Source organism: Salmo salar, chromosome 22 (assembly GCF_965601325.2).
Source record: "Salmo salar chromosome 22, fSalSal1, whole genome shotgun sequence".
NCBI classification, from domain to species: Eukaryota; Metazoa; Chordata; class Actinopteri; order Salmoniformes; family Salmonidae; genus Salmo; species Salmo salar.
This window is the reverse complement of record NC_138312.1, coordinates 2683416-2695000: the sequence shown is the minus strand read 5'-3', so window position 1 is coordinate 2695000 and position 11585 is coordinate 2683416. Positions and strand designations below refer to the sequence as shown.

The 11585-nt window shown below is 44.3% G+C and overlaps 1 protein-coding gene across 3 annotated transcripts in view; it reads right to left on the bottom strand.

Moving 5' to 3' along the window:
* The window catches only part of LOC106582629 (protein MTSS 2), a 156881-nt gene that overhangs the window by 20924 nt on the left and 124372 nt on the right, over positions 1 to 11585 (bottom strand). For 2 of the 3 annotated variants that reach the window (XM_014165855.3, XM_014165856.3), the window contains exons 10-11: positions 3900 to 3978; positions 3392 to 3517 (exon numbers count right to left, since the gene is read on the bottom strand). In XM_014165855.3, the coding sequence (XP_014021330.1) occupies positions 3392 to 3517; positions 3900 to 3978 (205 nt within the window). The remainder of the gene's footprint in view (positions 1 to 3391; positions 3518 to 3899; positions 3979 to 11585) is intronic. The other variant, XM_014165857.3, reaches the window with a different exon arrangement.

The window sequence follows — 11585 nt, the reverse complement described above, 5'->3', positions numbered from 1 at the left end:
TGGAGTTCCAGGTCTCCGGCAGCCTCTGGAACTGCCGGTCTGCAGCCAACAAGGCTGAGTTCATCTCAGCCTATGCTACCCTCCAGTCCCTAGACTTCCTGGCGCTGACGGAAACATGGATTACCACAGATAACACTGCTACTCCTACTGCTCTCTCTTCGTCTGCCCACGTGTTCTCGCATACCCCTAGAGCATCGAGCCAGCGGGGTGGTGGCACTGGAATCCTCATCTCTCCCAAGTGGACATTCTCTCTTTCTCCCCTGACCCATCTGTCTATCTCCTCATTTGAATTCCATGCTGTCACAGTTACCAGCCCTTTCAAGCTTAAGGAGATGTTTATCTTTAAAAGGGTGTAAAATAGTTGTATGTTTGAAAAATTTGAATTTTGACATTTATTTGGATTCAAATTTGCCGCTCTTGAAATGCACCTGCTGTTGATGGAGTGCACCACGGGTGGCACGCTAGCGTCCCACCTAGCCCATAGAGGTTAACATCCTTATCATTTATCGCCCTCCAGGTTCCCTTGGAGAGTTCATCAATGAGCTTGACGCCTTGATAAGTTCCTTTCCTGAGGATGGCTCACCTCTCACAGTTCTGGGTGACTTTAACCTCCCCACGTCTACCTTTGACTCATTCCTCTCTGCCTCCTTCTTTCCACTCCTCTCCTCTTTTGACCTCACCCTCTCACCTTCCCCCCCTACTCACAAGGCAGGCAATACGCTTGACCTCATCTTTACTAGATGCTGTTCTTCCACTAATCTCATTGCAACTCCCCTCCAAATCTCCGACCACTACCTTGTATCCTTTTCCCTCTTGCTCTCATCCAACACTTCTCACTCTGCCCCTACTCGGATGGTATTGCGCCGTCCCAACCTTCGCTCTCTCTCTCCCGCTACTCTCTCCTCTTCCATCCTATCATCTCTTCCCTCTGCTCAAACCTTCTCCAACCTATCTCCTGATTCTGCCTCCTCAACCCTCCTCTCCTCCCTTTCTGCATCCTTTGATTTTCTCTGTCCCCTATCCTCCAGGCCGGCTCGGTCCTCCCCTCCTGCTCCGTGGCTCGACGACTCACTACGAGCTCACAGAACAAGGCTCCGGGCAGCCGAGCGGAAATGGAGGAAAACTCGCCTCCCTGCGGACCTGGCATCCTTTCACTCACTCCTCTCTACATTCTCCTCTTCTGTCTCTGCTGCTAAAGCCACTTTCTACCACTCTAAATTCCAAGCATCTGCCTCTAACCCTAGGAAGCTCTTTGCTACCTTCTCCTCCCTCCTGAATCCTTCTCCCCCCCCCCCCCCCCCCTCCTCCCTCTCTGCGGATGACTTCGTCAACCATTTTGAAAAGAAGGTTGACGATATCCGATCCTCGTTTGCTAAGTCAAACGACACCGCTGGTCCTGCTCACACTGCCCTACCCTGTGCTTTGACCTCTTTCTCCCCTCTCTCTCCAGATGAAATCTCGCGTCTTGTGACGGCCGGCCGCCCAACAACCTGCCCACTTGACCCTATCCCCTCCTCTCTTCTCCAGACCATTTCCGGAGACCTTCTCCCCTTCCTCACCTCGCTCATCAACTCATCCTTTACCGCTGGCTACGTCCCTTCCGTCTTCAAGAGAGCGAGAGTTGCACCCCTTCTGAAAAAACCTACACTCGATCCCTCCGATGTCAACAACTACAGACCAGTATCCCTTCTTTCTTTTCTCTCCAAAACTCTTGAACGTGCCGTCCTTGGCCAGCTCTCCTGCTATCTCTCTCAGAATGACCTTCTTGATCCTAATCAGTCAGGTTTCAAGACTGGGCATTCAACTGAGACTGCTCTTCTCTGTGTCACGGAGGCTCTCCGCACTGCTAAAGCTAACTCTCTCTCCTCTGCTCTCATCCTTCTAGACCTATCTGCTGCCTTTGATACTGTGAACCATCAGATCCTCCTCTCCACCCTCTCCGAGTTGGGCATCTCCGGCGCGGCCCACGCTTGGATTGCGTCCTACCTGACAGGTCGCTCCGACCAGGTGGCGTGGCGAGAATCTGTCTCCGCACCATGCGCTCTCACCACTGGTGTCCCCCAGGGCTCTGTTCTAGGCCCTCTCCTATTCTCGCTATACACCAAGTCACTTGGCTCTGTCATATCCTCACATGGTCTCTCCTATCATTGCTATGCAGACGACACACAATTAATCTTCTCCTTTCCCCCTTCTGATAACCAGGCGGCGAATCGCATCTCTGCATGTCTGTCAGACATATCAGTGTGGATGACGGATCACCAGCTCAAGCTGAACCTCGGCAAGACGGAGCTGCTCTTCCTCCCGGGGAAGGACTGCCCCTTCCATGATCTCGCCATCACGGTTGACAACTCCCTTGTGTCCTCCTCCCAGAGTGCTAAGAACCTTGGCGTGATCCTGGACAACACCCTGTCGTTCTCCACTAACATCAAGGCGGTGACCCGATCCTGTAGGTTCATGCTCTACAACATTCGCAGAGTACGACCCTGCCTCACACAGGAAGCGGCGCAGGTCCTAATCCAGGCACTTATCTCCCGTCTGGATTACTGCAACTCGCTGTTGGCTGGGCTCCCTGCCTGTGCCATTAAACCCCTACAACTCATCCAGAACGCCGCAGCCCGTCTGGTGTTCAACCTTCCCAAGTTCTCTCACGTCACCCCGCTCCTCCGCTCTCTCCACTGGCTTCCAGTTGAAGCTCGCATCCGCTACAAGACCATGGTGATTGCCTACGGAGCTGTGAAGGGAACGGCACCTCCATACCTTCAGGCTCTGATCAGGCCCTACACCCAAACAAGGGCACTGCGTTCATCCACCACTGGCCTGCTGGCCCCCCTACCTCTGAGGAAGCACAGTTCCCGCTCAGCCCAGTCAAAACTGTTCGCTGCTCTGGCACCCCAATGGTGGAACAAGCTCCCTCACGACGCCAGGACAGCGGAGTCAATCACCACCTTCCGGAGACACCTGAAACCCCACCTCTTTAAGGAATACCTAGGATAGGATAAAGTAATCCTTCTAACCCCCCCCCCCCCCCCCTTAAAAGATTTAGATGCACTATTGTAAAGTGGTTGTTCCACTGGATATCATAAGGTGAATGCACCATTTTGTAAGTCGCTCTGGATAAGAGCGTCTGCTAAATGACTTAAATGTAAATATAATAATTGTACTTTTCCAGTGAGCAGCAGGTCAAATTAAGGGCTAATAGTAAATTATCCAAAGCTGTTTTTCTCCCTCTCACACAGATGCAGTACTCTCACATACCCACACAGTAACAGACACTGGACAAATACAGACAACACACATTATTATGCACACACACATTTACATGGGGGCCATGCGTGGGGGTTTACGCCACAGTGGGTATACAGGGGGCCAGTAAGGGGGTGTGTGTTCTCACAGTGGTGTCTCTGTGGCTGGTTTGGCTGGCAGAGCGGGCGGAGGTAGTTGGCGAGTTGCCCTCGCTGAGGGAGCGTGCGGTGCCGTCCCAGCCCTCAAAGCGTGCCAACGGACTGGGCGAGCGGCGCTACCAACGAAGGGACGATGGGAGGGAGAGAAAATGGTTTGTGTTTCAAGCAGCGGAAGTTGTAAAGGGTACTGCCTAACATGAGTAACTCAGGTTGAGGGAGGAGGCCAGACAGAGCAGCGTCTTTCTTTTAAACTGTTTACTGGGGTTTAGATAAACAGTACTCAAGTTAAGAAAAGGGCAATAGTTTGAACTTTGAATGTAAGAATCAATGATGCTGCAGTGGACTGAAGTTTTCTTTCAAATTAGTTGAAATCAAGCCCCCTGGGCAAAAGTGCAGCACTGGGGTGAGATTATGATTGATGCATTTGAAAAATTCAGCAGCCAAAAGAATAAAGGGCACTTGGAGCACTTCAAAAAGGAGAAAGTCAGTCAGTCTTACCTGTGCTGGGTCTATGGAGGGCAGGCAGAGGTGAATGCCGTCCACCGAGGTGGCGATGGAGTCCAGAGAGGGGACGTACCTAACAGTTGTAGTTACAGAGAGAGTGAGAGAGTGAGAAAGTTTGTGGAAGAGAAATAAATCATATTAATGAAAAAGAGTAGGAAATAAAAAGAGAAATAAAAAAGGAGAGAAAGACAAGGCATTCAAAACTGGCACCATTTCTTCTGAAATGGAGCCAAGCGACAGTGTGTGAACAAAACTTCAGAAATAAATTTAAACCATTTTTTTTAAGGAACTCAGTCAGGCTTTCAACGTACTCTTGAAATTTGTAATAGTAGAATGCACAAGGTTCAATTTGGAAATGCAGTGCAAAATCAGTTTTCCTCGTCATGTCAGTCATTGCATACCTTAGAGCAGGGGTTCCCAAACTTTTTCACTCGTTGCAAAGAAAATGTTGCAGTTTTAAAGCACATTTTCTTGCTAATCTATACATTTTGCCATGTCTAATGTGTATTCATGTGATATGAGTCATAAAAATTACAATATCTATGGACAATTATTATTATTTTTTATCATTAACTGACATGGGCTAGTTGATCTGGAGTTATAAAGAGTTATAAATAGCTAAGGTATGCAATGACTAACATGACAAGAGAAAGGGGGGCCTGAGTGAAAACATTTGGGAAACCCTGGCCTAGAACACAAAATCCCCAAAGCAAATCACAGCAGACATAAATCACATAGCCAACTCAACTATATGAGCCTCTTTATCTAGCCATGAGGTCACCTAGGCAGAGAGCTACTGGTGATGGCAAGTCTTTATGTGGCTTGGCTAGCTAACTAATCGAGCTAACTTTTTGAATGATGCAGCAACACGGCACTGGCATTTCACCTGCCCCAGTTCCCCAGTATATTTTCTTCGATAGCGTTGCACAGAGGTATCGATGCACAGAAATAAGCACATAATATAAAACATAAATTCACAAATAATCCTAAAACTACCGTAATTTCCAGACTATTAAGCGCACCTGAATATAAGCCGCACCCACTGAATAATTTTTTTATTTTATTTTGAACATAAATAAGCCGCAGGTGCCTACCGGTACATTGAAACAAATGAACTTTACACAGGCTTTAACGAAACACGGCTTGTAACAAAAATAAATAGGCTTTAACGAAACACGGCTTGTAACAAAAAATAAAACATTTGCAGTAAGCTTTTTGCACTGAGTCAATTCCTCACGCTGCTGTTTCCAACGTCTTATCATCGACTCATTAAGACCAAGCTCCCGTGCAGAGCTCTATTTCCTTTTCCAACAGCCAGATCAATCGCCTTCAACTTGAAAGCTGCATCATATGCATTTCTCCGTGTCTTTGCCATGATGAGGGTGACAAAATGACTACCGTAATCAGAATGATGGGAAGTTTGAGCGCTCAATTTAATCTAAACAGTAAACAAAAAAGTTGTTTGACCTTAACCCGTTCGGCAATTTCATTGGTCTAATGAAAGCTTCATGCCGCCAAAAAACTGAGCACGTCACAGAATGTGTTTAAAAATAAATGGAAAGCGGGAAAATTCCATATATTAGCCGTGTCATTGTTTAAGCCGCGAGGTTCAAAGCCTGGGAAAAAAGTTGCGGCTTATAGTCCGGAATTTATGGTAAGTAAGAAAACTGAAAAAAAATCACCCTGCACACATTAAAGTTCAGTGTCACAATTTAGGCTTGTATTAAATCAAGAAAAATCTAAGATGATACAACTACTTCAAATAATTTTAAATCACAACAAAAATGCACATTTGTTGCTGAGGTTGCAAGAATATTATCCAATTATGAAGTGTGGCCGAAATTGATTTCAGATAGTATCCCGTTATGAAACTAGATGGTAACTTTACAACCAAAGTTGTGGGGCTTGCTTTAGGTCTTTAAATGTATTTTTGTGGTAATGGAAGAAGTTAAAAAAGTTGTACTTAAATATTTAAAGCCATTTCTAAACTACAGTTGTTGCATGTGAAAACTGAAAGATAAGACAGATCTGTCAAAAGATTGGAATAAAAGGAAGAATCATGTGGACAAAACTGGTAGGTAAGCAAAGCAACTGAATCGTTCAAGCTGTGGGTTTCAGGTAAATAGATGCACAATTTAGTTTTGTAAAACGTTCAGTGTAAATTAAGTTTGCTTTTAGTTGAATGATGTAATGATTAGAGCGTTATAGGCTATTATTTGGGGAGATGAATATGACGGCGCATCTAGTGATGACAGCTCTTTAAAAGTACTTTTGTGGTCAGTAGTTGTGGTGTTGTAGTCATTGCGTGTATGGTTCATTAGTTTTGTGGTCAGTAGTTGTATGGTTGTGGTCAGTAGCTGTGTGGTTGTGGTCAGTAGTTGCGCTCCATAGTGGTCAGTAGTTTAGGTAAGTAGTTGAGGTCAGCGTAGGATAATCAGCCCTTCCCCCTCAGAGGACAAAATGCATCTCTGCTACAGTATCCAGAGGACTGACTATTGTGACAGAATAATGCTATAGTATCCATGTTTGGTATCCATCTGAAACTTGTTCACTGAGGATAACTCTAGTGCCTTCGGAAAGTATTCAGCCCCTTGACTTTTTCCACATTTTGTTAAAGCCTTATTCAAAAATGTATTAAAATGTTTGTTTTCCCCACTCATCAATCCACACATAACACCCCACAATGACAAAGTAAAAACAGATGTTTAGAAATTTTAGCTAATTTAAGCTCTGTCAGGTTGGATGGAGAGCGTTGCGGCACAGCTATTTTCAGGTCTCTCTAGAGATGTTTGATGGGGTTCAAGTCCTGGCCAGTCAAGGACATTCGGAGACCTGTCCCGAGGCTACTCCTGTGTTGTCTTGGCTGTGGGCTTAGGGTTGTTGTCCCTCACCCCAGTCTGAGTTCCTGAGCGCTCTGGAGCAGGTTTTCATCAAGGATCTCTCTGTACTTTGCTTCGTTCTTTTCCTCCATCCTGACTAGTCTCAGTCCCTGCCACTGAAAAACATCCCCACAGCATGATGCTGCCACCACCATGCTTGTGCAAGGTCTTTGTGGTTCCAAACTTCTTCCATTTAAGAATGATGGAGGCCACTGTGTTGTTGGGGACCATTAATGCTGCAGACATTTTTTGTTACCCTTTCCCAGATCTGTGCCTCGACACAATCCTGTCTCTGAGCTCTACGGACAATTCCGTCGACCACATGGCTTGGTTTTTGCTCTGACATGCACTGTCACTGTGGGACCTTATATAAACAGGTGTGTGCCTTTCCAAATCATGGCAAATTAATTGAATTTACCAAAGGTGGACTCCAATCAAGTTGTAGAAACATCAAGGATGATCAATGGAAACAGGATGCACCTGAGCTCAATTTCGAGTCTCACTGCAAAGGGTCTGAATATTTATGTAAATAAGTATTTTACTGTTAATATATTTGCAAAAATGTAAAAAAAAAAAAACTGCTTTCACTTTGTCATTATGGGGTATTGTGTGTAGATTGCATAGGATAAAAAAAAGTAATACATTTTAGAATAAGACTAAGGTAACAAAATGTGGGAAAAGTCAAGGGGTCTGCGTACTTTCCGAAGGCACTGTATATGGATTTAAACTAAAAAAAAAAAGAAACGTCCTCTCACTGTCAACTGCGTTTATTTTCAGCAAACTTAACATGTGTAAATATTTCTATGAACATAAGATTCAACAACAGACATAAACTGAACAAGTTCTACAGAAATGTGACTAACAGAAATAGAATGTGTCCTTGAACAAAGGGGGAGTCAAAATCAAAAGTAACAGTCAATGCAGCTGGTGGCCACACCAGATACGAAGTACTGCAGTGCATCTCCTCCTCATGGACTGGTACCAGATTTGCCAGTTCTTGCTGTGAGATGATACCCCACTCTTCCATCAAGGCACCTGCAAGTTCCAAGACATTTCTGGGGGGAATGGCCCTAGCCCTCACCCTCCGATCTTACAGGTCCCAGACATGCTCAATGGGATTGATATCCGGGATCTTCGCTGGCCATGGCAGAACACTGACATTCCTATCTTGCAGGAAATCACGCACAGAACGAGCAGTATGGCTGCTGGCATTGTCATACTGGAGGGTCAGGTCAGGATGAGCCTGCAGGAAGGGTACCACATGAGGGAGGAGGATGACTTCCCTGTAACGCACAGCGTTGAGATTGCCTGCAATGACAACAAGCTCTGTCCGATGATGCTGTGACACACCGCCCCAGACCATGACGGACTCTCCACCTCCAAATCAGTCCCGCTCCAGTGTACAGGCCTCGGTGTAACGCTCATTCCTTCAACGATAACCGCAAATCCTGCCTGAGTGAGACAAATCCTGCCCTGGTGAGACAAAACCGCGACTCGTCAGCGAAGACCACTTTTTGCCAGTCCTGTCTGGTCCAGCGACGGTGGGTTTGTGCCCATAGGCAACGTTGTTGCCAGTGATGTCTGGTGAGGACCTGCCTTACAACAGGCCTACAAGCCCTCAGTCCAGCCTCTCTCAGCCTATTGAGGACAGTCTGAGCACTGATGGAGGGATTGTGCGTTCCTGGTGTAACTCGGGCAGTTGTTGCCATCCTGTACCTGTCCCGCAGGTGTGATGTTCGGCTGTACCAATCCTGTGCAGGCGTTGTTACACATGGTCTACCACTGCAAGGACGATCAGTTGTCCGTCCTGTCTCACAGTACGGACATTGCAATTTATTGACCTGGCTACATTTGAAGTCCTCATGCCTCCTTGCAGCATACCTAAGGCACATTCACACAGATGAGCAGGGACCTTGGACGTCTTTCTTTTGGTGTTATTCAGTCAGTAGAAAGGCTTCGTTATTGTCCTAAGTTTTCATAACTGTGACCTTAATTGCCTACCGTCTGTAAGCTGTTAGTGTCTTAACGACCATTCCACAAGTGCATGTTCATTAATTGTTTATGGTTCATTGAACAAGCATGGGAAACAGTGTTTAAACCCGTTACAATGAAGATCTGTGAAGTGATTTGGATTTTTACAACTTATCTTTGAAAGACAGGGTCCTGAAAAAGGGACGTTTCTTTTTTTGCTGAGTTTATTATCTCTGTGGTAACATGGATCTGTACAGGGTGAACTCTGACTTACTCTAGGCAAGGGGGTTTAATGGTCCTCTCAGGAATTCCGTCTCATTTACATTGGTCTCATCCCACACACAAGCTCTTAGATGCTGTGACACCATGTGGTGATTGGGCCTGGGAGTGTTCAGGTTTCTGTAAACTTGGTATTATTTTAGTAAACTTGGTATTGTTTTATTGGTCAATGGTGGTTGATTTTGAGTTGAAAGGTTACACCTTCAGATGTTATAAATGGAAATAAATGCCTTTGTTCCCTCTCATCCTGTATCCAGTTCATGGAGGTAAGTTGTATGATCACTTCTCATTTCCTAGGCTTTTAGGCCTCTGGCCTAATAGGCATCTCTTTGTTCATGTTTTTAAGTATACTACGGATGAAACTGTTACCGGTTTCACGATAAACCACAGTAAAATTCCAGATGATTAGTATTACCATTTCACATTTTTATTATCATTAAAACCGTGTTTGATTACCACGGTTAGAAAAACCCACTGTAAATACTGTCCAGCATCAACCAAAGTTTATTTTATTTATTTTTTTAGCATCAACCAAAGTTAGCAACAGTCTGACGCCGGCGCAGCACGCAACGTGGGTTTTGTTTTGTGTGAAAACATGGAGGAAGGCAGTGACAGCACTCGGGAGATTTTTCAGCCTTCTTAGAGGATCAAATCTGAAGTGTGGTAATATTTTGGTTTGTACAAGAGTGCTGAGGGAAACTTAATCGAAGATGGTCACCCTGTCTGTAGAACATGCAACAACAACAACAAAAAAATCGCTGCGAAAGGTGGTAACACTTCAAATCTCGAGTCATCTTTGTGACCACCACCCACTACTTTATAGCGAAGGTAAGTAAGTTAACTTTTAGCTCAATGCAGGATGTGGGGACTTCGGAATGGGGGGAAAATGTAATGGTTTGTCTGTAACTTGATAATAGCTTGTCAATAATGTAAACTGAAGCTTTCAGTGTTACCTTCTCTTGTAAAAACACTACACTCTGTTCTGCTGCTGTATGCGTCGTGTGTCTGAGGACTCTATTGGCCCATTGCACACGATAACACGTTATGTAGTTTAGTCACCCAACCAACATATTTTGTTCATTTAAAATCCGTCAGTCGTCGACTTGGTTGTAAAAGTGTTCCAACAGGAGAAACACTATAGACTCCTTTACAAGACTCCTGTATTTATGTAAGTTGTTGGGCTCATTGCAATTACTATCACTGTCTACTTAAGACTGATTTGTATTTATGTAAATTGTGCATGGGGTCAATACATATACTCAAATGCAACACAGAAGATAGACTGTGTGTGAATAATAATAATTATAATGTAACACCACCAATAATAATACATTTGCTATTCCCTTGTTTACAGAGTGGGCGTGCAGCAGACAAACCCAGTGAAAGGCAGGCTGCTTATGCACCCACATCAAAAAATGCTCAAGACCTCACTGCAGCCCTTTCATATTACATTGCAAAAGGACATGATGCCATTTCAAATTGTTGACAGGCCAGGCTTTCTGAAGCTGATGAAGGTTGCCGTTCCTCACTACAAAAGTGAGGAAGTTTATTTGTTTTTTTGATTTGCTTACTTGCTCATTTAAACCTGCACTAGGGAAACTTACCTCTCATGGCCACATGGTACCATCTTTAATGTTAATGTTGTAATGTTTATGCACCAAAAAAAGTGCATAGTGCTGCTAATTGTATTTGTTGTTTGTTGGCTTTCAATATAACTTGGTGAAATGATTTCAGTGTGTGTATTAGTACTTTTTGAACATGTCCAGCACATTTTAATAATACCGCTATAATACTGATAACCGTGATAATTTGTCACTAATCGTGATATGAAATTTTCATACCGTTTCAACTCTAAAGTATACTTTGCAATGCTTTATGCCTCGTATGTGAATCCATTCATTGTACAATGTTAACTAAATGTCTGCCTTTGATATAGACAATTCTCAGACCAATTCTTGCTAGTCAACTCATTGCCTAATGCCTGCTTGTATATTTTAATAGGCAGAGTCAGATAAACATTTTAATAGGGTAATTGCTTAGTCTTATTGCGAGTCGCATGTGAGGCATGTAGAATGTTATATATACTGTATATACACGTCAAATATTACTGTCCACTACAGTAAATGGTGACCCCAAATCCTCAGTCGATGGGGATTTCCACCAACCAACAATGGTGATCTATTCGACGTGTTTTGCCGCAGGGGAACATGATTCTATTCTGTTCTAGATTCCATCCATTATTAATCTACCTACCAGGGTGTTCACAAACACTACAGGAACAAGATCCACATGTATCGATCACATTTTTACTAATGCTGTAGAACTTTGTTCTAAAGCTATATCAGTACCCATCGGATGCAGTGATCACAATATAGTGGCTATATCCAGGAAAGCCAAAGATCCAACAGCTGGGCCTAAAATAACGTATAAGAGATCATACAAAATATTTAGCTGTGACTGATGTGGATGATGTTAAAAATATTTGTTGGTCTGATGTGATTAATGAGGAACATCGAGATGCTGCAATTGATGAATTTATGAAATTGCTTCT